General features: G+C 43.8%; 2 protein-coding genes across 4 annotated transcripts in view; one reads left to right on the forward strand and one right to left on the reverse strand.

Moving 5' to 3' along the window:
- Positions 1-15,291, reverse strand: part of ST7L (suppression of tumorigenicity 7 like) — a 30,319-nt gene extending 15,028 nt beyond the window's left edge. For 2 of the 3 annotated variants that reach the window (XM_074925551.1, XM_074925550.1), the window contains exons 1-11: positions 12,534-12,666; positions 11,935-11,989; positions 11,294-11,409; positions 9,638-9,716; positions 8,696-8,850; positions 8,129-8,226; positions 7,383-7,497; positions 5,502-5,574; positions 4,772-4,874; positions 1,519-1,669; positions 1,282-1,374 (exon numbers count right to left, since the gene is read on the reverse strand). In XM_074925551.1, the coding sequence (XP_074781652.1) occupies positions 1,282-1,374; positions 1,519-1,669; positions 4,772-4,874; positions 5,502-5,574; positions 7,383-7,497; positions 8,129-8,226; positions 8,696-8,850; positions 9,638-9,716; positions 11,294-11,409; positions 11,935-11,989; positions 12,534-12,540 (1,045 nt within the window). In that variant the 5' untranslated portion in view covers positions 12,541-12,666. Of the gene's footprint in view, positions 1-1,281; positions 1,375-1,518; positions 1,670-4,771; positions 4,875-5,501; positions 5,575-7,382; positions 7,498-8,128; positions 8,227-8,695; positions 8,851-9,637; positions 9,717-11,293; positions 11,410-11,934; positions 11,990-12,533; positions 12,694-14,105; positions 14,189-15,092 lie in introns of those variants that run through there. The other variant, XM_074925549.1, reaches the window with a different exon arrangement.
- Positions 15,292-15,614: 323 nt separating this feature from the next.
- Positions 15,615-26,667, forward strand: CAPZA1 (capping actin protein of muscle Z-line subunit alpha 1). Its single transcript, XM_074925639.1, has 10 exons — positions 15,615-15,682; positions 20,174-20,237; positions 20,476-20,527; positions 21,371-21,434; positions 22,699-22,905; positions 23,315-23,394; positions 23,798-23,876; positions 24,365-24,436; positions 25,030-25,092; positions 25,660-26,667. Exons 1-10 carry the CDS (start codon positions 15,644-15,646, stop codon positions 25,798-25,800), a joined length of 861 nt encoding a protein of 286 aa, XP_074781740.1. The 5' UTR covers positions 15,615-15,643; the 3' UTR covers positions 25,801-26,667.
- Positions 26,668-26,803: the final 136 nt, after the last annotated feature.

Here is a 26,803-nt window from a genome sequence, read left to right on the forward strand (position 1 = left end):
ACACTGGGAAATTAAAATCAAAATAGATTGAAATAGATAAGGACAAGTAAAGATAATTCTATATGTACGTGGCCACTTGAGAATTGTTACCAGTCAGACCAACACAGGATTATTGAATCACTGATTTGGCCAACATTATTCTAAATAGATAAATTTAAAACAAGTGTCAAGATTTCTCAAGGAAGTACTGCAATAAAAGTGTTAAGATTGTTTTATTTATGGGTAGTTTTATATTTAAAACATAACAGGAATGCGTGAGTGATCGTGTTGAAATATCTGCATGTGTTGGTGTTTAATTATGCTGGGAAGTCTACAATTTAGGGTTAGTCGCTAACCAAGGAATTCCTTGTGCAATATCCTGCATAAGTGAGAAATGAGTAATTTAAAGCAGTCTGGGGGCAAATTTAAATTACACATTTTAAATATAACTTCAGGCTTTTAAATAGAAACACGTATGTGTAGTTTTCCTTTCCACAGCTGTGGTCTCAGTGGGTCTGCTGGTGCTTTTGCAGTAGCCCTTTCCAGACCCCTGGGACTTGCGTTTCTTTACGATGTAGAAGTTCACCCCCAAAGGAATCCTATTAACAGGTACAATTAACAGTCTAATTCTAACCTAAATTGATGCTATTTTCCCAAAGATGATGAGCATGGGCCTTAGTGATTTGGTTTGTTTGCCTTACCTAAAAAATCCCATGTAGGCTCACAGTTGCATGAAATAATCTTGCAGTAACGGGCAGCTGGAGATTTACTTTTCAGGGTCAAGTGTCAGTATGAATCCATAGAAATACCTAACAGGTAAGGTGCCCCAGGAAGCACACTGCCCAGCTGACAAACACGGACCAACGAATCGAGGACAGAAAGCAATAGGTGCTCCGTGAGCTACAGATTAACTGAGGATTCTCTGCAAGATCAGACACCCCAAGGCAGGACTGGAACCCCGCCTCCGTTCCCAGCGGTCAAAGCCATGAATCCCCTTAAGAGTCATTTAAAGAACTGGTCCATTTTATTGTTCTCGAAGTTGGCCAAATCTAATCTGAATGTACCACACACAGACTTCATCTCTGAAGGACTTCTGTCATTAGAGAGTCAAGCTAACATTTACCACACACACACGCCAAGTGCTCCAGGATCGCTTGGGAAGGACATCAACAAAGAGCTGAAGCCCCTTCACAGGAAGCTCAAACTAAAAAAAAAATCGCAGTAAGGTAAATACAGAATACCACAAACTGAACGTGTCCTCAGCTTGTGTTTTATTATCATTACTGCTTAGAAACCACTTACTTGGCAGCAGTTCTCTGTCTGCTGTTTCTGTACAACTCGGATAGGGATAGAAAAGATGACCTTTCTCTAATGGGTACGGGATCATCCTAAATGCTGAAAAGAGAGAGAGTGACATCAGATCTGTATCTAAACCAAGTGACCGGCTTCTCACAAAGAGAACCAATCGTGTCTGAGGTGAATAAAGCAGAGAGATTAGTCTGCTCTACAGAAAGAACTAAAACAAGGAGAAATACTCACTGCCCTCCCATGTGCAGTGCAGCAGATTTAGAGCCCCTTCTATCCTCTTCCAGTGCTGGAGGTGGAAAAAAGCGTATGCTACTGCCTCACTGTCCCCTCGTTTCAGAATGTGCTCTGGAGGTAGCACTAAGCTCTTCATTTCTAGTAAATACTGAAAGTGGTAAGGATGCTTGGTTACATGGAATGCTCCAAAATCTTTAACTGTGAGATGTAAACGATCAGCCGAGGCACAACTGAGCACATCCCGCAGGGGCCAGCTCCTGCCCGCTGGAGAAACAGCCCGATGCTGACACAGTGCAGGCAGCCACGGGAAGGGAAAAGCAGCAAAACACTCAGCCCTGTGCAAGACTCAAACTGGGGTTTTCACGCACAACATATCACCAAAAAAAAAAAAAAAAAGCATCTCCAGTAAGGCAAAATAAAAATACGTTCTTGTGGAATATACATGAAGTATAATGCTGCAGGCACAACACCAACGAGCTACAAGTCCAAGTTAATAAAAACCCACCAAACCAACGGTATTTTTGCTCAGGGTTTTATCACTGAAAGTCTCAGTGTAGGAGGCTCAGTACTTGCCAGCTCTTGAGTAGCAAACCAGAAAGTGACAGTTTGCTAACCAAAGGAAGAACAATAAACCAAACCCAGGAAAATCTGGGTTTAATGTGGTTTTGCTGGACTACCACAAAGTATCTCCGATTTCAGATTTTTTCAATTTTGGCCTCCTCCCTACCTCAGCAGAATTTCTGATGCACACAAGGGTCAAAGAACACAAGGACTGATCATTTTCTATTTCCCTTGAAACACAGGACACGCAATTTTGTTTTGGTACATTAAAAAAAAGACAGGTATTCATTTTAATTTAGCTTTTAAAAACAGATCAGTAGTTTCTACAAGAATGAGATGACAGTTTCAGCTCTAGAATTCACCTGTGAGTTATTCTCTCCTAGCATAGAGTGTCTCATTCAATAAGAGCCCAAGTTAATCCACATCTTTGATCAGTGTAGCTGGCAATTCCTTTGACTGTCTCCCAAAGTGTAAGAATGCAGCTAACTCGCCGATTTATTTCAGCAGATGCCACAAACTATGAGATTATTTACTAATCCAGTTTGAGGACTTAACTTTTCCCATTCAGATTCTTGAAGGAATGTAGGAGGGGTTGTGCCCTGGCCAAATAAAGCACATTTACTGCCTGGCTAGGTTCTTCTCTTAGTGCCTTGGGCCTACACTCCGGAGGGTAATATTCTTGCTAATCCCCTCTAATCCTCTTCAATTTTTTTTTTTTTATTTTTTTTTTTTTTTTAACACAGTAAAGGATCACTCACACAGGGCTGCTGTGGGAAAATGGTCTCAAATATCTGACCCTTGCCCTGGCTCCTCATGCTCTCCGCAGTGCCCCTTCCCATTGTACGAACTGTGCGGAGAGGATGGGAATATAAACGTGAGAGTGGTGAGGCAGCCCCACTGCCAGCACTGCCACAACGTGCCAAGGCTGAACTCCAGGCTTTGGCTCTCTCTGCCCGCGTCACCACAAAAATGGAAAAATTCCACAGTCTGGCAGGTTTTCGTGTCTGTGTTTAACCATAAAACAGGCAAGGTATCAGTACTGAAAGTATCTTGGGGTTTGCAGATTTAAGTAAGTCTTTATACACAAAAAAAATCTGTAAGATACTAGAAGATGACTGGAAAAGATTGTCTGATACATTATCAAAATGTAGTTACAGATCTCTAATGTGAAATGGCTTAAGAGTACCATTTCTCTCGCAGTGTAAAACGCCTTCCTAACTTTCCAAACAAAACCCACCCTTGTAAAAGCATAACTCCAAACAAAGAGAAACAAACACTATTTTATTTTCCTTATGCAAAACGATGTTATGTGCAAAGACAACCACTTTCACCAGATGCAAGAACAAAGGGATTTCTACTTTACATTCTCATTTATTTTCAGTCCGTGGGACAGAACAGACTGCAAATTCAAAAACCAGATTTTCTTCTCCACCACCGTGACCCATCGGGCAAGTTAATTCACTTGCTTGTGCCCTCGTTCACTTGTTTGCTGTGACTATGAGCATCTCGGAGCTCTAGACAGCACCAAGAAAGTTCTGCCCTGTCGTCTAATAAATTGGTGTTTCGAGGCAATATTGTAATTTTAAAAAATCATGAAGACAACTGGATAGGTATACGATTAGAAGAGAAGGTCAAATTACTGCAAGCTGGAATCAGTGTCGGTGATTGTCTGTAGAACTACGGAGCACGTTTTGCAAACAGCCTGTTTGAAATGATATCTAACTTCTTTAAAAAGGTGCGGAAGGCTCCCGAAACTGGAGGATACACAAAATAAAAAGAACTTGTAGATAATGATAATGCGTTATAATCTTCTTCCCCTGAAGGCAGAGGCTAAAGAAAAATCTGTCTGAGACTGTCTGAAATGAACTTGCTACGCTCTTGATCAGTCATGCACACAAGCAGCAATTAGCTCTCTCAGTGCACATTCTATTAGATTGGACAGGCAGACAGAGGAGGGCGGCGGGATAATTCGAGCCTTCACAGCAACAGTCACTGGGACTCCATGATCATTTGCAGAGGATTAGGTCCAGGACTAAGCCAACCTTCTGCATGCGAGGTTTCAAACTGAACGCATCGCCCGTGCTAGTACAGTATAAAGCAATGTAAGATTTTATTTTCACCCAGCGCTCAGTGGAATCCGTATCCTGGCCACGGCAAGCAAAGCCAGACATTAAATTCCAGCCTACAGCAACACCGACTCTTTCTCTCACTTACACGTGGGTGAAGAAAATAAGCGACTGTGGATCTTTCAATAACCCAAGTCCTGGAGCCGTGCTTGGAAGCACAGCAGAAAAAAAATGTACTTTGAGATACTACGAGTGGTTATTGTTTGGAGAACTTAATTTGGCTTCAGGGATTTTAAATACCTGAATTTATATTTATTAACGCTTGCCCTTACCCAGTAAAGGGCCTTCAGTAATACACTGCTGGACTTTCCATCGAGTTTGAAAATTTTGAGTTTAAATTTTTTTGCAAAAAACCCCTGTTTTATCATCACCTACTGCAAACAACTAATTCTGGCCACCAAACATTTATGATATAAATACTAATGTGTTTAACAACTCAATGGCTGGAGATACAACCAGCTTCAAGAAAACACAGGGCTAGAAAGGCTCCAACAACAAGTTGATAACATGACTTTTTTCAGAAGACGTTAACAGTGGTCCAATAGGAAATAAAATACTCTTACCTTTGGAACATGAGGGTTAAATTCCACAGCTCTGTGAATTGCTTCCACAGCATTAATTTCTGCTGTACTAAGCCCTCTTTTGGAGGCAGTTTCTGGGGAGAACCTGAAGGGAAAAACCCACATTGACCAAAAGTAATAAATGCTAACCAGGTGTTTATTTGCACTGTAAGCTTGCAGTTCATTAAAAACTGGCTGATTTGTCAAGAAAGATAAACAAAGCCTTCTAGGAGACAAATGTTCACGTTAATTCAGGTATCCTGACCGTCATCCATGCCCACACGACAAAGTTGTGTTGAACTTTCTGAAACTCCACGTCAATCACAGGTGATCGAGTCCTTCCCGCGGCTGTTCCAGCATCCCCCACCCAGAGGGCAAAGAGACCAGGGAGCGAAATGCCAACGTGAGCTACCACAAATACCCTGCACCCGACCCACCCCACAAAGAACGGCTGAACATCACGAGCAAGACGCTGAAAACGGAAACTATACAAAAGCACACGTGTGTACACGGGCTCTTGGGAAATACCTTAAACTGTGTTAGCTTCGTGGACGCTTAAAAAACTTCAAATTACATTTAACGATATACACATATATATGTGTATATAAATACACTTAACTTGCTCTTAGAAATGTAACTGCTACATGTCGGACTTAGACCTTTTTAATTCATATTTTACAGCATAACTCAAGATTAGCAACAAACCACTGTTTTCACAAATGTGCTTGCTTACCTTTCTGAAACAGCTCTGGCTTTTAACAGGGCTGCTGTGTAACATATTGCTGCTGATTTTGGAAGACTGATATCTATGATAAAATAAAATAATTGAGCTGTAAGATTCTAAGACAAACATTTTGAACCCACATCCTTTGAGCTTAAAGATTTTGGAGTTGGGTATACCAGACAGTGAATGTAACATCTGGAACATTTCAGCAATGATTAGAAACTTTTTTAATTCTTTGCACAGTCTTCTTCCTGGACACCAGTCAGTCTCAGATTAAAAAAATCTGAGTTGTAGTTAGCTGGTAAAGAGTAATTTTTTTCTTCTAAACATACCAAGACACTGAAACTTAATTCAGAGAGAAATGCCTGTATAAATACACACTTAAGAACAGCATACTTTTCCTGTATTAACCCATGGAGGTTTAAAATAAGCTTCTAATCTTTCCCTAATTTTGCAAATTTACATTAACACAGTTTTACAGAATACTGAGAGACCAGCTACAAGCTGACCAAAAAAACTGCATTACAGACAGGTAGACAAATTTTAACAAAAATGCAAATTCCATTCTTTTCCAGTACCATGGGGAAAAAATGCTTTTAGTTGTAGGTTTTGCAGAACATCTGAGGCCAAGTCTGAGCTGACAATTACAGATTAGAAAGTTAGCACTTCACACTAAAGTTTACTTTAAAAGCAGACAAAGTCTGGGGTCTAATTCCCAAGTACCATGTTGTGTATAGTCAGATGGCTCTTGCTTTTTTTGTAAATCCCATCCTGGGCTTGTCCATCACTTACTAGAAGTCTGGCTGTCGTGTCAAGCAAAACACAGGGGCGCTACGGAGAGTCTGAAGCTCATACTCATTTTTCCAGATGCTTCGGGAAAAAAATCAGCAACCCTTTCTTAAGAAAGTGTCACAATTCCCGATGTTAATATAAAGAAGCACCAAGAAAAGAGCAAATGGCTTTGTTACATCAGTAAGAATCCACACAGAAGACCATGGACGGCCAAGTAACAAGAGCAGGCTGCTAGGGTGGCCACGCACAGGGGGCACAGGATTTGGGCAGGAATATTGTACTTCTGATTCCCTGAAGCAATAAAGAACAGAGACACGGGAGAGAACGTCCCGACTTCTCAAGGGCAGGGAGCGACTGCCACAAAATACTGCTTCTATGTCCCTCCATTCTGGAGGTGATGGAAGGGCCAGCTTTGACAGCAGCGCTTTGTACACTAATGATGTGGGCATTTATCTAGGTGGCAAAACTCTGAGGACAATAAGAAAGTATATATTTCATTAGCCTTTATCTAGACTTGCACACCACCCGAAACATATGAGTTGAGATGGGAAGTGAAAGCAAACTACCGCCATTTAACGGCCCAAAGCTTGCACACCACTAATCTCTGGCAAGCAGCATGCTTGCACGGTGCTAATCTCCGGCGAGCAACCTCCGTGTTACAGAATCACGAGGCCAAGCCTGGAAGATGACAGAAAGGAAAACTACATTTTCCACCTTATTTACATCAATTACTTAGGGGGCTACAGGCTGACTGAAGAAAAAGGCTGATGAATTTAGGCATAACCAGGGATGTAGAAGAGATTAAAAAATTAAAATAATCCTTAAATTGAAGCAAAGTGAGCTCCAAGATTTCTTTACAGATTAGAAGGAATTTAAAAATGTAAGAAGTAATTTATATGCAGTTTAGCTTGCCTAAATTTGACCTCATTATTCACAAGAAAAAACTTGACTCGCACTCTGGAAGCGCCCGTTTGCTGCCAATGAAGGGAACGTAGCCAAGGTGACGGGCAGACACCTGCTCTTGGCCAGGCACACCGTGCCCACCTCACCCGCGTTCTGACGCCACAACACCCGCACTTCCCAACAGGCACCACTCACCGTCGTACTTTGCTAGAACTGCCTGGACATCTGCGTAAGCCTGTAACTCCAGCAGTGCCTCCAGGAGGTTTTCATGAATATTCAGCATGCTGAGAAGTGGAAACTCTTTCATCAACTGCAAATCAAGAAAGAGAAATAAATTAAGCACGGACAGAATTGCACTTGAATCCCTGAAACACTTTAATAGAAATCAGTACGATATTTAAGCTTTTTCAAAGTTCTGGTCTCTCACACTGTTAGAAACTGGCACATAACCAGCATGAAAAGAACTCCATCATTTCTACCTGCCTTCTTCCCTGTATTGACCTAATGGAAAATAAGTATGTCGAGGTTCATACAACACACTCCCAGGCCAGATCTGCACAGCTCCCACGGTGAGCTGGCCTGGGCAGTGATATTTTCCTATGAAAAAAGAACTTAGAATACAACTTGGGCAAGCGAAAGAAAAATGATAGTGAAATCTTAAGTTGGCTACTTTGACAAGTTAGTCCCCAAGTCAAGCATGAAGCAAACTGGACAACAGAACTGCTAACGTATGACATTGTATTATACAAAAATTTAAAACCTACACGAAGGAACTGAAAAAACTGCTGTCAAAATAAATCACGAATCATGATGCGCAAATCTCATCGGAAAATATCTCAGCTAGATTAATTATGATGCCTAGAGAGGAACTTTAAACCATTGATTTGGACAATGTGATTGAAAACAACAGTTGCTCACCACTTTTTTTTATTTTTACTTACATCTCTCATCATTTTTACTGCTTCTCGTATTCTTCCCAGTTTCCTGGCACACATAGCTAGCCTCCTTTTCACATATACCAACACATTGGTGTCTCTTCCTGATTACAAAGACAAAAAGCAAATAGACTATCAGCTTCAATCCTCACCTCTCCTTCCCTCTCTCCAAAAAAAACCCGAACACCAACACCCCCACAACCTTTTTCTATCCAGATGTAAAGGCATAAAATAATTCCTAATGCTGTCCCAGCCCAGGCCCATCTAGACCAACGCCAGCAAGTTTTAACTAGGTTAAATGACAAAAAAAAAATAATCTGTTTAACAAAACTTTGTGTGAAATAAAACGCTCTACTCATCCCACTTCCCAAGGCCACCAGGAACACCCAGCGCACCGGCCGCTTCCCACGACCCCTCCAGGCACCGCAGCAGATCCCGTCGCTGGATACGTGGCTGGAACAGCAGGAACGGCCTCTCCGAACTTGGAGCCAAACTAGAATCACTAATTTTAACCCCAGTTTTACACTTCTTCTCTCACAAACCCAAGAATTTAGGCGACTCAGAAGCCCTTACTGAGCTGTGCCTCGTGCTGGGGGCTTTGGGAATGGCAGTTCTGCGACCTCCTGTAAATCATTTCTCCTGCTTTCAGAGCCTGCTTGAAATACTTCTCAGCATCCACAATAGTTGTTGCTTCTTCCTCAGCCAGAAGGACGTACGCAGTGGCACAACTGTAATAAGGAAAAAAACCCACTAATTATTCTGGGAGACAAGAGTTTAGTATTTTCTAGATAAGTGTTAAGATCACTAGAAATGGGCAGTTTTCACTTTTGTTTAATATCTAAGTGTGGACAATATTAAACTATCAAAAAACTGACTTGAGTTCAAATGGTGAATGCCAGGAAAACAGAAACCATTTCCATTTTACAGAAAACACACACAGTTGGAGAAAGATCAACAAAAAGAATAGTTGTAACAGTGAGTCAAATTATTTTCCTTGAAATATTAAAAATGCTCTGGTAATTGTCTGGAGAGGGTTTTTGTTTGGTTTGCTTTCCTATTTTAAAACCAGCAGGTAGACATTTTACACACAAAAAAAATGAGACTACATAACAAAACAGATCACAGTTGTGTGTGAAATTCTTCAGTTTGTGTTATATTCTTAAATCCTTTATAGGAGTGGCATCTGTGGACTCCAAATAGCGTCACCACAACGCCATCTCTGAAACACATACAATCTTGTATTCAGACTGTTCCACATCTGAATAGGATTTCTCATTTAGTGCTACTGACAAAGACTTAAAAAAAAAAAAATCTCTCCCAAGAAAAAGGGAAAACAAAAGCTACATTTTTGTAGAACCATTCAATACTGGCAGCCCCATGTCACAGAAGTCCCCCTGAAGTTATTCAGAACTTTGCTAAAATTATTAGGACGAGAAAATGACAGCGTGTTCAATATCAGTCCACTTAATCTTTTACACTAGAAATACAGCAATTGAACTTACACACTAAACTTACTCATTGTTCAACTCTAAAGCTTGATATGCTGCTTTAATCCGGGCTTGAGGGTTTCTCTCCCGCCATGCTTTCTGCATAACTGTTGCAAAAACATTGAGAGGCTGGTGAGGGACAGAGACACTGGTGAAACACGCAGGAGCCAGCGGAGGCAACGCTGCTGCTTGTGCTCTACATTAACATTCCTTCACCATTTTACAAATTCCTGTTCGCTAGATGATTGTTAAAGGGAAGAGTGAACAAGTGGTTTAATTCCAGCAGTTTCTACCACAAGCAGCAGAATCTCACAACTTCTCCTTACACTCCAGATTTCATCTCGGAAAGCACCACCAGGAGGGTGACCCACTGACCATTTAAGAACTCTCACCGAGAAGCAAAGAGAGCTTACATAACCAGGCAGATGTAGAATTTCTAAATCGCTACAGATTTTTGGAAACATTTCCCAAGACTTGTTGAAAGCTTGGCAAGAGCAGTTGTTAAAGCCAGGTTCTTGCACAGACCTGCACAGAATTTTAATTTAAGCTTTCAAACAGAACTTCAAAGAAAACAGCGATAGAGTAAGCGATGTCTTGCACAGGTGTAGCTTCATACTTAAGTATTTAGAAAACTACCAGATCCTAAAGGGTTAAACAATTCCTGTTTAACTTTACAAAGCACATTTGAGCGGCCAAACACAGCAAAGCCATTCAAGATATACTATAATAATTTATCACCCTCTTAGAAAGTGTTCTAGGAAACAATTAAAAAGGGTGAAATCTATTCAAAAGGGTCATTTGAATTACATCTGGAATTCAAAATCATGGTCAGATAAGGAGCAAACAAAGTTCAATACAATGACTCTAAACCCCTCCCCACTACGCTCCCGTTAGGGAAAAATAGAAATCCCACACTAAAAACCAGCTTCTAGCAAAACAACATACTTGAGGCTACCATTTTCTACGCAGAACTAACAGCTTTCACACGAACTAACAGCCCTGAAAGAACTCCAGAACCTTACTTCACGGAGTTACATATCTGGCCTATCTCAAGTACGATAAGAAAACCGAAGACTCTATACATGTTTCTTTTGGAACAAAACCTCCTGCTGTCCAGCAAGAATAACGTGGAAAAATGTTTGAGTTTTCTTTTGGAAACAAAATATTAGTCTTGGCTTAGCAAGCGAGACAATACACTCCATTCTGTCAAACAAAAACACATCGTTCGTATCAAGCCTGTCACAGCCAGCTGACAAGTAACGCTTCCGGAATGTGACAAACTGACAATAGTTCACACCCAGGCTGACAGTAACCAGGTAGAGAACATTTTCTGCACTAAACACGTGGAACACAATGAAAAAATTCTGGAGGCCGCACTATTCATGACTAAGGTTTAACGAGACCACATCTTTGGCTGTTGAGAATACAGTCCAGGTTTTCAGCACTGTGTTGTTAATTATTTGAAAAGTGTGAGATCTTAAACTGCGTCAGGATCCTGACAGCCTTAAAGTTAGTAGAGAAAGCACAAGATAAAAGAAGTCTTTTTACTAAATACATTTCTTAAACCTCCTTAGTAGGCTCTCATTTCACAAAATATTTGACACAACAGCTTGGGCTCCCCTGAAGTATAAAGCCAGCCCCGTTTACACTCGGGAGCAGTTACAGACCCAAGGGACACTGGTACCTGTGTCTGAAGGCCGAAGGGCATCTGTATCACACGTGAAAAAGTTCTGATGATCCTGAGCAGACAAATTCATGTCATAGTACGTAAGAGGCTCCTTCCCGGTCACCCACATGTATCTTTAACAGGAGAAATTTCAGTAAGCAGCACTCCTAGTAAACATAACACTGATACTGGGGGGATGGCTGATGGGCCTGACAACTGAAACTAGCGCCAACTATTTTTATTAAAGACTGGAGCTACTTACCAGAAGTTTCAAGTACTACTGTTCCATAATCTGTAAAGTTCGGAACAACCCGGGAACTGGCTTCCTAGAAAGCAGCTTTCCCCATGAAATAACACAAGGAGACTTACAGTACGGCCATATCAGTTTCATAAAAGAGAATCTAAATTCAGAATCACTCTTTCAACCTCTGAATAAAGCTTTTCCCCTACTTTCAAAAAAAACTGATGATGTTAGTGATATTTGCATTCTTAATACTGAATCAAAGCTTGGATAGGTGCCTTTTAAACACAGGCCTGACATCAATCTCCCCTATCGCAGGTCTCGGCCACCTCCTGATATTACTAGTGCAACCTCCGGGATGAAGTCATGGGCACGCCCCCCATTAATTTTAAAAATATGAATGGAAAGTAATTAATACCTGCTATACTCTGCCCCTCTGAAAAGATTGAGAGGATTTCGCCACACTTTGCATTCTGGAAAAAAAAAAAAAAAAAAGGGTATTTTTTGAATGAAAAGCACAGGAAATACTCCCTTGACTTCAAAATGCAGATGTTTTACTTTCAAAAGCTGCTTTATCATCATATACCTGAGCACAATCATATAATCTTCTCCACAAACTTCTGCTATGCCATAAATATTTTTGCTCCCCAACATTGCTGGGGTACAAAAGCACACTGTGTAAAGATTAAACACTGCCATTTACACTCATGCAATGTTCATCTTGCACATATTCAGAATAGTTACCTAATAGTTACCTAATAGTTATCTAATGTTACTGAAACACTGTTAGCTAAATATGTAATACGTTCTCTAAATCATATTTTAATAACAACAATTTTAGATCAAGGATACAATATTATTTATTTTTCCCGTTATTAACAGAAGGCATTGTAAGACGTAGGCCTTTCTCCAGTTCTTACAAGCACTAACGAGAAGTCAAAGCCAATTAACAGCCAGTTCATGCAAACCAGCCGCCTTGAAGCTGAAGGAAAACTGCCGGGACACACCAACAATCACCTGGCATGTTCTGCCTGCTCGCCTCATTCTCTCCAGCAGAGAAGGATGCTGCTGCTGGAGGGCTGTTTTCTGCCCCGCCGATGAGGGGCCTTAAATGACTCACAGAAACCTGCTCAATGAAAGACGTGCCGTATTTTCGGAAATGCCACCACTCAAACACCTGTCACAGGAGAAAAAAAAACACCAGAAATGTCCTTAGGTGACACCCTTCCAACATAAACTTCAGAGATGAAGAGCCAGTTGTTCACAGAGAGTACATGTCCTTGCAAATGACTAAGATGGAACTTATCTACATATAAAGGAACACTCATTATCTGTTTTGGCCTGTCTCGTCATGCAGGATCACCCACATAACATGAGAGGCTGAAAAACACCAGTAAAATTTTAGTCAACGTATGTTCCTCCCTCCCCAAGTCATTAGGATAACTTCTAACCCCTCTCAGAAAGTGCCTGTAGAGGGAAACTGTGCACAGAGGCAGGGACCTCGAGACAGGTGCAGTTTTTTCATTTCACAAAAATACTCTAAAAGAATAAAGCACAAAATGGACAGTTAAAGTGATGTGTTCTGCCATTCAGAAAAGTCCAGAGAGAAAAGGCTGAATTAACAGCAATCAAGCCCACTTACCAGAAATTCTGAGTCAAAAATATTACCATCTCTCTCTCTCTGAAGTTATTAAGAATCCCTGTGCATCACAAGTCCTCAAGCACTTTACCACAGTCAGCCCTGGACCAACTTATCTGAGTGTTTTCATTAGCAAGCAGAAAGGCAGGATGTTTAGACAAACTGTATTCTTCGTTAAGCAGCATTACTGTAAATAGTGGATGACTGATAATCACTTTTTTCTCCAAAAAGCAAACCCATGCAAAAGGCTTATCACAAGCAGAACCCATCTCCTTAAATGACTTTCCTCAAATCCTTCAATCAAAACCCAAGCAACATTACTTACAGCAAACAAGTTGGTTTTGCCACATAAATAAGACTTGGTTTTTTAATGGTGGCTACAAATATCACCTATGATGCAGATTTTGCACATTCTGGTAAATATGGTGAATTAACAAGAAGAGACATTTGCTTTAGCTTTTAATACTGAAAATAAAGACTAACTGTGCACTGTCCTCTGAGGATGAGCTGAATCACCGGCTCATTTTAACACCAAAGTTGTTAAAGCTGTGTGAGGACAGGTGCACAAAACCCCCCAAAAAATTACTGAAACAAAACTCTTAACTACATGGTTTACACTAGAAAATCTCAGTGTTTTCAGAGAGGTCTGCAGCATTTGCATATGGATTTTGTCTTTTTAATGCATGTATTATACACACACACACGTACACATTCATATGGACATGTATCTCCTTAAAACAGGCACAAGTTATCTTCCTTCCTCACCCCAATGTACAACACGCATGGCAAGAGTCCTACAATACATCAGAGAAAATACTAAACAAGTTTCTTCCCAGTACAAAGGCACCCTCTAGAGTCCGACCGAAAAAAAGCCGATGGCGTTTACCCCTAATGAAAGCATCTTAGAGGTGCTAAAGTTGTTTAAAAAAACATAAAAGTGGACTACTTACAAATATCAATCCAGATATAAAAGACGAAGTCACTGTAAGGGCAAAGTAGAATTTCGGTGTCAAAGTGCTTAAGAACACCGTCACTGTTAAGAGAAACAAAAACAAAGCCTTAAAACAAAGCCTTAACGAGCAGAACTGAAAGACACAACTAGCTTTTTATTAAACAATGCTGAACGTTATGCAAATATGCAATACAATACAGCCTAATCACTTTACAGATAACGTTACTTTGTTAGAGAGCCTTTTCCAGATATTATTTTTGTAACCACCTGGGACTGATTTAGGTTATACACTGAATTTTTTAGATTGGGTGTAAGTTCTCAGACAAAGCAGCCTGCGGTTTCACCCACATCGTGGCTCGTGGACAGCAACAAGCCAGTTTAATGTGTTCTTTCATTTTAATCTCAAACAGAAACGCGCTGTTTTGACAAAGCCCGCGTTCGGGGTTACAACACACGTTTTCCACAGGCCTCTCCCTCCCGGTTTTTACAGCACGCGGCGGGGAATGCCGCTTTCTAGTGCTACTCCGACCGCGGCTTTGACCCAAACCGCACCTCAGCTTTACCCCCGTCACCAGCCCGGGCCGGGAGGGCGCGGGGCCGGGGCAAGGCCCGGCCCGGGGTGAGATGGCGAGCTCGCCCGCCGCAGGCTCGCCCCCAGGCCCGACGAGGCAGCCCCGGGCGGGGAGCGGGTGTCTGCGCTGACACGCAGCCGGGCGCGGAGCAACGGGCCGGGGACGCAGCCGGGACACGGCCGGCATCCCCCCAGGCACCGGCCGGGCACCCCCCCGAGAACTGCCGCGGTGTCCCCGGGCGCGGAGGTGGCGGCACAGCAGGGGCCCGGGACGCTGGGCCGGCCCGCAGACAGCTGTCGGGACGCACGGCTCAGCCCCACCCGCACCGGCGGCCCCGCAGCCCTCCACCGGAGCCCCGCAGCCGTCCCCCGGCGAGCCCTCAGCCCCCCCCGGCGCGGCCCGTCGCCTCTCACCGGCCGTCAGGCCGTCCCGGAGCCGCAGCGGCACCCGCAGCACCGCGTAGCAGAGGCCGAGCCCAGCGGCCACGGCCAGGAGCCCGCGGGCCCACGGCGCCGCCGCTGCCGCTCGCCGCCGCAGCTGCTCCCAGCGCCGCAGGGCCGCGGCCGTACCGGGGCACGGCGGCCCCCGGCCGCTCCCGCCGCTGTCCGCCATGGCCGCCGCCGGGGGACGCCGGGAGAGGGGCGGGGCGGGCGGCGGGGCGGGGCCCGGTGGGCTCCGGCAGCGCGGGCAGCCCGCTCCCCGCGCCCACCGCGGCGCCCCGAGCCCATCGCTGCTCCTCCGCCGGCGGGGCACGGTCCGCGCGTCCCCCCCGCGCCGTCCCCCGCCGCCGCGGCTCCGCCAGCGCGGCCCGGCCCGGCCCGCCCGCTCCCGCGATGGCCGCCGCGGCCTCTGCCCGTAGCCAATATGGCGCCGGAGGCGCTTCCGGCCCGGCCCGGCGGCGGCGCCCAGTCCGCCGCTCCCGGCATGCCCCGCGCGGGGCCGGGCCGGGCCCAGAGCTGCCAAAATGGCCGACTTCGAGGACCGGGTGTCGGATGAGGAGAAGGTAGGGATGGGGCCGCCCCTCCGCCGTGGGCCGGCGCCGCTGCCCCCGCAGCACCCGCGGGCGGGGGGTGGTGGGGAGGCTCGTCGGGTGCTGGCGGGCCGGTCCGCGGCCTGGCCTCCCGCTGCCGCGGGGCGGGCGCGCCCCCGAGACCGGCCGGGCCGCCGCTGCCCGGGGGAGAGGCCGGCCGGCCGGCGACCAGCGGTTACTTATCAGCGCGACGCTTTGCATTTCGATTTCCTTGTTGCTTGGGTGCGGCTGAGGTGTCTCGGCGCGTCTTTGGGCATGAAAATATATTTTCTGCTCTTTGGCTTTCCTTTCCCAGGTCAGCAAAGTTAGCGGCGTCTGTAGAAGGTGCTGTGCAGCCTCTTCTCTTCCAAAACGCCTCCGGAGCGTGTCTTCGCGTTTTCTGCTTGCCCTAGCTGCTGACAGTAACTTTAATGTAGAGCCTGCAAGTTACACTGGATGGAAGGGACTAAGCAGAAGCAAATAGAGCAATATTTATTTTAGGAAAGGGAGAAGTGAACAGATTGTTCCTCGTGCGTAGGAATGTGGGAAAATTACAGTCTTACAAGCAGCACTTGAGTTTCATTTAACAAATGAAAAGGTCGCCTTTTCTGCTAGGCAGTACTAGTTACCTACAAACGGTAGTTAAAAAATCCACCGTTACTCTTCCTTATGTCATAAATACATTATATATAGGATTTTGGTTTGTTTCTTAACGTTCTGGAGGGGGCGTTAAGTATCCCATGAGTCTGGAGCCCGCTTTCACTTTTCCCTTAAACTGATAGAGCTTTAAGGGCGTCATTCATCCTTTAGTTAATACTTCGGCTGACACGAGCATTGTTTGAAATGAGTGTTCCAGAACAGAATTCATATGGTCTATAGCACCTAACTGAAATCTATCTAGTGGTGTATAAAATTGGTCATTTGAACTGCTAAAATTGAAGCTATCATTGAATTTGATGGGAAAATTAAAACTGAAGCTTTATCGTCTCTGGGGTTATGGTGGTACAGGATTGAGAGCAAAGGAGGTGATGTAAATTGCCCCTAGCGAGTCCTTAAAGAGCTGGAAGTACAACTGGGCTTGCTGTTTGTAGGCTTACATCTAGGCTAGCTCTTTAGTCTGGGAGTGAGAGTCAGTGTTGCAAGAACCTGGAGTCACTAGGTGGTTTTTTTTCCCTCCTCCCACTGCCTTCACCTGAAGCCTGCAGTTCTTTCACACCACTTGTGGGGAAGGCTTGTCCTTTAAGACGGGGCTCTTCAGAACTACGTGTGCCCAAGGATTTATTTGTTGGAGTAGATGGGGTTTCACTTGAAATCGGAGCCTACATTCTACTTGATGTCCTGACTCAATTTAAAGTAGCTCCATGCCTAGCTAAGACAAGGATAATCTTAAGCAAGGATCTGAAAAAGTAACATGCAGCAAAGGTTTACTATAGTATCCATTTTATAGCTGTTCAGCTAGGTCTAGAACTTTTCTACATTTCTGGTTTTAAGTCTGAGTTTATCAGTGCTTTAAAATAATAAATAAAAAAAAAAAAAACAAAAAACAAAAGAGCAACAAAGTTAATTTGTTCCATCTCCCCCGTGCCCAGCCTCACTTCTTTGTCCTCTATGGGCATATTTTAGGTAAGGGAAGGGATTCGTTTTAGTTTAAAGTCAACTGTGATGTACCCTATTGTCTGCTTAAGTTCATTCTGCTGCCATTTCGCCAGCTTAAACTAATGGTTGAGCAGCTTCCCTCTCAGGCACTTGCCCTATTTTAGAAGCAGGAAGTTCATTTTGCGAGCGCGTTGCAGAGCTACCTGAAATGGCAACGATGGCCAGGAAGTAGGTCAGTTTGCAGAAAGTCATATTTTCATGCTTCTGCAAATGAACATCCTGCCACTCTGCTGACACCGCTTTGAAACACAACTCTGAAAACTCAGCAGCAGTTGAAATGCTTGACATTAGAATTAGTTGCTCCCCGGCCCGTTTCCTGTGCTCCACTCCCCATTTTAATAGATTTAAATGCTCTGTATGTTATTGCTGCAGAAGGGAGGCAGGGCTAGGGATGCTTCAGAGAAGTGAACGCTTTTCACTTGCAGTATTTGTGGCTGGTTTTGTGACAATGTTTGATTGAAATGTAGTCATTTCTCTGCTGATTTAATTTTTCCTTCCAAGTGGACGAATCTGTGGAAGAGTAAAAGTCTCTCCTGTTTGTATTTGTTTTTTTCACAAGGATCTGTTTATGAGACTCCATTGATCTAAAATTCAACCCATTAAAACAGTGGTCCCTTTTATGAGTGTGCCGTGTACAATTCTGCAGCCACAGCGTTGTTGCATAAATTGATAAGATAACTGCGTTTTATGGCTTTTTAGAGGCCTTATTTTTCCATATGCTGAAGCATTTTATCAAAGGAAATCTGTTCATCCGGGGAATTAATTTGCAGGATGTATTCTGGTGCAGTCCCCCCACTGAGCTGGTCCGTATTTGTGAGTGCCTTAGCAGGGTGGTACGCCTGGACTCGTGCTTAGGGCTTTCTTAGAAAAGCACATGGTGTCATTTCAGAAGTCTTTCAGTCATTTAAGGCTGGTCCTAGCGAAGTCCACAGAGGACATCAAGCAGCGGTGTCCATCCTAATTACTGCTATGTTATCTTCATCACCATCCAGATTTCTGACAGTGAAATCTAACAAGATTATGGCAGCAATGTGTCCTAACTACAGTTCTTCAGATAGTGAAATTTTTCAGACAGTAAGAGCTACATTTTTAGGATGGCTAACCTTATCTAAAAGCAGAAAATTAGGAGAAAATGGTGTGACGTTCTGTATTGTATCGCACAAGTTACTGACTTCTTAGTTTTTCATCTGTATTGCATAATTACTTATGGCATAAAGAATGTATATATATTTTTTGAAGCAGATGCTAATTTGGAAGACAGTCTCTTTATCTGAAGCTCAATCCAGTTAAGGCAGAGCTGTTACTGGATCCTGTTGAAATAAGGCAATATAGCCTTTGTATAGAAGGGTCTTTATTTCCTTTCATGGCTTGCTTTAAATCATGTGACAAATACCACAGACAACAATTTCTAATTAAACCAGGGAAGACTGTTGAGAGAAGCAAGTTATTTACAGCTCTGGCAATAATTCAGCTGGAGCAGTTGAATATATACACATTCCTTTGTTTTACTACTCAAAATGAAAAGTAGAAGAAGTAATCAGAGTTATAATGAGCACCGTTCTGCACTCATCTTCAATACGTGTCTAGTTGAGCAAGAAAGGCTTATTGCACAGCTTTATTAGCTGTGCTTATTGGAAGAAATGTGACGGCTTTATTACTCTAAGGGAGAGGTTTAATTTTGTGACATTTCCTGGTTTGAGTCTTCCAGGATGATTCTATTCCCTTTGGTCCTATGAAAGCCATAAAAGATTGGATTATGAAAGCCATAAACCCTTACTAGTTTCTACTGAATCAATACCTAGACCGCCTGAATTCTAACAATGCAAGACATGTATATTGGATTTCAGCACACGGTGCAGTTTTGCTACTTTTAAGAGGAGAATGGGTTTTTCTTTCCCAGCTGTAAAGTTTGCAGACGTTCAGGTATTTTCCTTACAGTTGGCCTTTTCACTTAGTTATTGCATCAAAAAAAACCGAAAACAAAACACAAAAACCGCCCAAAAAACCCCAAACAGCACCTGCTGAAATTTGGATGGTTTCATTTGGAGGCTCTGTCTGACTTCTCTGGTTCATTTTGGCACTTTCCCTCACCTCCCCGTTCGTGTCAGTTCCCAGTTTTTTCCTTTGTGTGTCCGTAGCACCTTCTGCACTCTGAGCACATCAGTGGCTTTTCAAAGTCCATGAGGCATAACGAACTCCGGAGGCAGTCCCGTGGCAGTTGATGTAATTGATTTACTGCTCCATTTGTCGAGGGATCCGCCTCTCATCCTTCACGCCGTTTGCTGTGGGCAGTGGCATCTCCTTCAGCCAGCCCTCAGCCTCGCACAAGCTGCATCACAGGGCGTCCCGCAGGAGGGGTCAGACACTCCTTAGCCGGGGGCTGTGCTGTAGGTTTCCATCCAGTTACCCTGTCACTTGGTGCAGGCGTTTCTTACCCTTTCTCTAGCTGGCATTTAGGTTTTTGATTACTGGCAACGATCAGGAAAAAAACAGTGAGGAATGTCACCAGAAAGAGTGGCTAGCCAGCATTCCTGTTCTTTAGAGAAGTGCAGGTTGAACAGTTACATTTTTACAGGTGCCCATGTGAAGTTTGCACTTCTTCCTGAGTACGTTTGGGATTACTCTGCTCGGTTACACCGAAACAAATTTTACCTTACGAAACTGTTTCTGTTTTGACAATGCACGCCTGGATTTCTGCCTAAATCTGCACTTCCTAGCACTCACAGGGTTGGCTTGGCTGGTGGATTGCTTCAGTGTAGGTTGCAGTATGTATGAACTCAGGAAATTGTCTTTTATCTTTAGTTTAATTACTTCTCTGCTTCGTTGTAGGTGCGTATAGCTGCAAAATTCATCACTCATGCCCCCCCTGGAGAATTCAATGAAGTATTCAATGGTAAGTGAATAAGGAAAAATGATGGGTGGTGTTTTCTTCAAGTTTGGTCTATTATAAGAATCTCAGGCTGTGTCATAATATGCTGCTTTTAAGGTGAGGGAAAAGCGTCCTGTCATTCTGTGACTACGTATGCTTTAATTGTTTTAATGTTTGCATTTGTACAGTTGAAAATGAAATGCATAAAGAGAAACATTTGATCAAAAAATCCAATAACCTACCCGAACTCTCTCTTCTCCAGATGTCCGGTTATTGCTTAACAATGACAATCTTCTCAGGGAAGGAGCAGCACAGTAAGTACCAGAATTTCAAACACAAGTCCAGTTCCCAGAGATGCACGTGCTTCCTCACGCCCACCATTCTGTAACAAAGCGAGCCATTTGTTGTATGGAGAGCAATCTTCTGTAGTTCCTTGCCCCCCCAACAAAATAAATAATAAAAGGCATCGATGATTCTTTTTAAAAGCCCTAGATTAGAATTTGTGCTGTAGAGGCCATATAAAACTGACAGGAAGGCACTCTGCCAAAAAGTTTAACTCGGCAGCAGCAGGAATGTCTGATCTTGTTGGAGCATGATTTGTAAAGCAAGTGAAGCCTGAAATACTGAGTAATCCTTAGCTGAAGTATAGAAAAAGAACTGCCCTCAAAAAAAAAAAAAAAAAGCTTTCAAAATATCTTGTTTACTTGCCCAGCCTCATCAGAAGGGCCTTAAAGGTTATGCACAAGACTTTTGCTACCAAGATTTTACTTCAAGCTAGGTGGCATATCAGTCAGCAGGTCTTTACATAAGAAAATTGTTGTAAATATTAGTCTACTCGTTTGTTTACTTTGTTACTGTCTAATTGTAGCTGGGGTGTTCCTGTTTTGCCCTGACTTGCTCATATTCCCCCAGGCTGCCTGCTGTTCTACTTTTGAACTCTGTACTTCCCTGGTCATTAAATAAACCTGGCTTTAGACCTGGGATTTCATAGCTATCGTCAATAAAAGGCGTTGAAAAATCCTTTAAGAGTGCTTGTGTGTATTATTTGCCAAATTAAGTTGAAGCTTTCTGTAATGTAAACCACACCGTGTACTTGGTTTTGAGTCCAAATAAATGAGCCTGTACAATAAAGTTCATGTTCTTTTCATTCTTAACAGTGCATTTGCACAGTATAACATGGACCAGTTCACTCCGGTGAAGATAGAAGGGTATGATGATCAGGTAAGAGAAAACTTTTTATACTTGAGGTTTATGTAACTACACTGTGCAAAACCAATAAAAAATGTTGTTTCGTCAAGATGTTGACTAGTTCCATTCTAATCACAGGTTGTCAGCTCTCCTCCTTCCCACACACATTATTACGTTACCAAACTTCTGCTCTCACAGAAGCAGCATGGGTGAAATGTTCTCTGGAAGCACGGTCTGATACTACCTGATAACTAATTCATTGCTCCTTGAGTAAAGCTCCATGCTGAAGTCGCTGGAATTCTACTTACAGTATGAATGATTAAAGATTACTATTTATTTAAAAGCTCACTTGCAAATCCTTGTGTTGCTGCCTGCATGCAGTTCCTACCAACAACCGGTAGCAGATTCTTAATAATATTTTCTTTTTCATTTTTAATCCATTCTCGGCTACTCTAAAAAACATATGGTGCCTTTGATGATACCAAGCTAATACTAGCCAGTCTATGCCAGCAAAACAATTTTTTTCCCTTTTTTTTTTCTTTTTTTTTTTTTTGAGAACAAGCAGCAAGTCCTCCAGAAGATAGAAATCTGGCCTGCCCAGCTGTTCTCTTCTCTGAGCCAAGTACTGACCTAGCTTCTCTGGTGTCCCAGATATGTCCATGGCAGGCAGATATTTTTAAGAGAGCTGTCCGTAGACAGAGCTTTGACAAGCAGAAGTTACAGTACAACCTGCAAATAAAAAAAAAAAAAAAGTCAGTGTTTGAGAAGCCAGAGAATTATGGTGACTAAGACAAAGGAGAGGGAAGGTACAGTGCTGCTTTGCTGCGTGCTTCAGTGTGTGTATGTTAGAAGTAGCCACGGCTGTATACCCTTCTTGACCAGAAGGAGAGCTGTTGCAACATGGAACATGACAATAAACGGTAAATTGCAGAGTAAAATTCTTTGTTTCCTTTAGAAACGGGGAAGGAAATCAGCAAAAATAACTTTAAAAGCAAACCTAGCTGTTTGTATTGTAAGGATGTCCAACTTTAAGCTAAATACATTGGTGTTATAATCCGGCCTTTTCTGGGACACAAGACCAGGTGCAATATTACTGTGAAGAGCAGAAAGTTTACCTACAGCTTCACTACAACTACTGTTAGTTGAAATTATTACTGAAAGTCCCCGTTTCTTTATGTGATGCTATAGCTCAGGGGAAGCCGTGGCTGAAACATTGACGTCTCTTCAGACAGAGAAAACCACAAACCAGCGCATTTACAGCAGCGTAAGCGTCTCTTCATTGCCACTTTTTTTACAGGTCTTAATCACAGAACATGGTGATCTGGGCAATGGCAGATTTTTAGACCCAAGAAACAAACTTTCTTTTAAGTTCGATCATTTAAGGAAAGAAGCAAGCGACCCCCAGCCGGAGGACACGGAATCAGCTTTAAAACAGTGGAGAGACGCCTGTGACAGCGCGCTGAGGGCTTATGTGAAAGATCATTACCCCAACGGCTTCTGTACTGTGAGTGTCCGTCTCTGTCGCTGGAAGTTCGTTGCTCTGGGGCAGGCGGGACCTTGTGGACTTTGTGCTGGGCAGTGCTGTTTGAATTCTCCATCCGCACTGGTCTTTTTGCTAACTTTGGAATAACAAGTTCCAAAGAAGGTGCAGATGTCTTGGTGTGCAGGCAGTGGTAAAGATGTACTAGACCTTATCTTCCATAGCCGTGGCTGCCAGGCACCGTCAGGCCTGCAGGTAGTGAGAGGGAGGCGCTGATGCCCCTGCGTGAGTGGAGGTGCTGGGCAGTGTCATTAGTGGGACGGGTTCCCAGTGAGATGCCACAAGAGCACGCCTCCGCAGTGCTGCCAAGAACAGAAATTAAGAATGGCTTTCCTCAGCTCTTGGGCCTTTTTAACTCTTTTTCTAAATACAGGTTTATGGTAAATCTATAGATGGGCAGCAGACAATTATTGCCTGTATTGAGAGCCACCAGTTCCAGCCCAAAAACTTCTGGTAAGACTATTTCAACATAGTGTATTTTCTTCCTTGACTAGTCCTCAAACCAACCCATCCTCTGTGTCTTCTGACACAGTCTGAAGGACGGGTAGGCTTGGGCTTCCCGAGAAGTTCTGCTGCTCGGCCTCGCAGCCCCCGCGGCGCTTCCTAAAGCCGTGGCTGTGGCTGTCACCTGCGCGGAAGGGGGGCGTCAGTGGGGTGGGACAGGGACCCCCACGCGTGTCCAGAGCCTGAGCACGCTGGAGTGGGCCCCCTGCTCTCACCTGCGCTGCAGAAACACAGTTCAGTGCTGTGTAAGGCACTGTGACACTGGTCATGAGACAGAGGGAGCTCTTGTTATTTGGGTCTTTTTGTTCTTAGAGCTTTCTGGAAATAGTTTTCACGCTTGGCTTGTTTGTAGGAACGGCCGTTGGAGATCAGAGTGGAAGTTTACCATCACACCGCCCATGGCTCAAGTGGCTGCAGTGCTCAAGATCCAGGTGAGTTACTTTTTCTGGCAACAAGAGGAGAAGCTGCACTGTGCTTCTCTTACATGAATGCGTTCGACTCGGAGTGAGATGCCGGGGTACAGCCGAGATGTCCTCCTCAAGTCAAGATGCTATTAAACTATACTATTCAGTAAATTAATTCTTAAATCTAGTGTTTTGGACATCATCTACAATCTGGCCTGTGGTTTATTATGTAGCATTTCCCAGTGTGCCTCCCAGTCTGCTTCACTTTATAGGGCTAAAACCTATACCATGAATTCTTTTATAATTGCTCTTATTTCAACTCTAGGCGTTAACATAATCTTGAACAGTCTTGACAAAGAATGAAACCTTTTAGAAAATCCATCCTGCTTTTAGTCTCCACGTAAGCAGAGAAGACTGGCACAGCGGTGCTGTTGTGCCATTCTGGTAGCATCTGGGGGCTCTAGGGATTATGAAATGAGTGTTAATGATAACCTGCATTTTGTCTCTTTGTTCAGGTTCATTACTACGAAGATGGCAACGTTCAACTGGTTAGTCATAAAGATATCCAGGATTCTGTACAGGTTTCAGTAAGTATGCTAAGAGATTTTTTTTTAAGATAAGGAAACTGTTCTAATTCTTAAACGTCTCATGAAGCATACACTGCTACGACTGCATTCTCTTGATTTTAATGTAATTTTAGGGTGACTAGGCGGTGTAGTCGTAGTGTTTATAGAGTTATGTGGGAAACCCAGATTCTCAACTGCTTAAAGTGTGTTAGAAAGTACAGTCTCTGCTGGAACGCTTATCTGACGAGTTCCAGGTAAAGAGGGCAGAATATGCTTTTCCATCTATACACAAGGGGAACGAACAGCCAGAGCAGTGTACAAGGGAAGGTACAAAGTCCGGCAGTACAGCAGATGGAGCAGCAGTCACAAAATCCCCGACTGTACCAGGAAGGTTTGCTTCCCTGCCGGCACTAGGGTGCAGTCCGGGTTCAGTGGGGAGCAGGAGCTGCAGCCAGCCTGGGCCCGTCTCCAGAGGAGCCCGGCTGCAGACACGGGGCAGAGCTGCTGGTGTTACCCACTGCATCTGCCTCGGCCTATTGTTTGAGGAGAAATCTATTGAGTAGCTTTTGTAAGTTGCTCTAAAACATATAAAAATGTATTTTTTCCCTTTGTAGAGTGATGTCCAGACAGCTAAGGAATTTATTAAGATAATAGAAAATGCAGAAAACGAGTATCAGGTAAGATCAGTGGTGGCTAAATACACATGATAGAATCATATCAGTCCCCATTTTCTGTTAATGGAAACATGGAAAATTGACCTCAGTTCTGTTTCTGGCTGAATCTGGTATTGACTGTAAGAATTACTTAGAAAAGGGCAGTAGCATTTGTTTAAATAAAGAACCTAGTCGTCAAGCTGTGTGTAATTATTAATCAGTTTTGCTGTATAGTTATTTTAAAGGGTTACAAATGGCGCCTGGAACAAGCATGGAAGGGGGGTGAGCGAGTCTAAATGTTTTCTTCTGCGACAGTTAAAAATACTGGAGAGGAAACTTGTGTGACAGCTTGACAGCTTTTTACACTGTCCCGGCCTGTGTGTGAGGAGACTCGGTGCAGAAAAGGCAGTGGAGCACCCGAGGAGTCACTGCCACCTCCACAGGGGACTCGAGCAGACACCCCTGCGCTTGCACACACGCTGGCGCCTGCATTTCATTTGGGTCACTGGCGTGCCTTGGCCTCGTAGGAAGGGTTTGGGGGGTTCTGGGGTACCTCACTCCAGTGGTAACTGAACCTCCTTGCCGTTGCAGACCGCGATCAGCGAGAACTACCAGACGATGTCAGACACCACGTTCAAGGCCTTACGCCGGCAGCTGCCCGTCACCCGCACCAAGATCGACTGGAACAAAATCCTCAGCTACAAGATCGGCAAAGAAATGCAGAACGCTTAATGCAGAAGTGAGGGGGTTGATGAAATGTTTGTGTGCAAAAAACAAAATGTGGTCCTATGCCAAGTAGATGGTTTCTAAACCAGTGCAGCATTTTTCTAGGGCTTTCAAAGTTAACAGGTTTTCTAGCCTCAGAGAGAACTGTGGAACAAATAGTGTTGTCTTTGTGTTTTGTGTTTCCTGCCACATAAACTTCCTGTCGTGACTGCATTTACTGGTAGGTCAGTCGAATTAAGCCACGTTCGTGGCTCAGACGTGTAGCTGTTCTCGCTCACCGATTGTACCGGTTGGAAAACTTCCTAGCTGGAAAAGCCCTACCACCAACCCGGGGCGGGGGCAGAGCCTTCCCCCGCCCGCCTACAGCTCTCCAGGTACCCAGCAAGTCTGTCCGACCTGCCAACAGCTCCAGGCGCTCTGCTGCCAGACAGAGCCACAGCGAGTCCTCCTCTGCCCTTCCCGCTGACCTCCACAGAGCAAAAACCTGCAGGCTCAGATTTTACTGTACCAAATGAGTTTACAGGATCCTTTACAGAAACCCCCAAGCAGCCAGCTCTTCCAGGGACGTAATTTTTTTTTTTTTTTTAATCTGAAGATTTGAGCCATGTTCCCTAAAAGTGAACATTTTTGCTCTCCCCTCCCTCATGTATGTACGGTTATCAGACATCTGCATTTTTACAGATCTACAAGTTCTGGGGTTGAATTACTGCTGCTCCACGTAGGCTGGCTGGTGATTAAAAATGCAAATGTCTATGGAATAATAGGTATGTTGTGCTTTAATGCTTTGTGGCAGGTTCATAGAATTTGTATCACAGGTGTATGGATGGATAGTGTACAAAATAAATAAACTTGCACCAAAGTGAGAGAAAAAAACCTTTCCGTTTTGTCTCAGTTGTGGCCAGTTTCTTGTCATGCTTAAAGGGGGTTTTGAAATTAATCTCTCCATTGCTCTCTAAATGCTTGCTCTATGTCACTTTTTTTTCTGTAAAATCAGAAATGGCAGTGTGTG

Source organism: Athene noctua, chromosome 23, assembly GCF_965140245.1.
Source record: "Athene noctua chromosome 23, bAthNoc1.hap1.1, whole genome shotgun sequence".
In the NCBI taxonomy this organism is placed as follows: Eukaryota; Metazoa; Chordata; class Aves; order Strigiformes; family Strigidae; genus Athene; species Athene noctua.

What these genes read in the sequence shown, in the direction of transcription:
- CAPZA1 (XM_074925639.1), top strand. Translation starts at nt 15,644, where the DNA reads ATGGCCGACTTCGAGGACCGGGTGTCGGATGAGGAGAAG. An exon ending in TAGAAGGGTATGATGATCAG is followed by an intron (nt 21,435 to 22,698) that starts GTAAGAGAAAAC and finishes CTTTTTTTACAG; the next exon opens with GTCTTAATCACAGAACATGG. An exon ending in CTGCAGTGCTCAAGATCCAG is followed by an intron (nt 23,877 to 24,364) that starts GTGAGTTACTTT and finishes CTCTTTGTTCAG; the next exon opens with GTTCATTACTACGAAGATGG.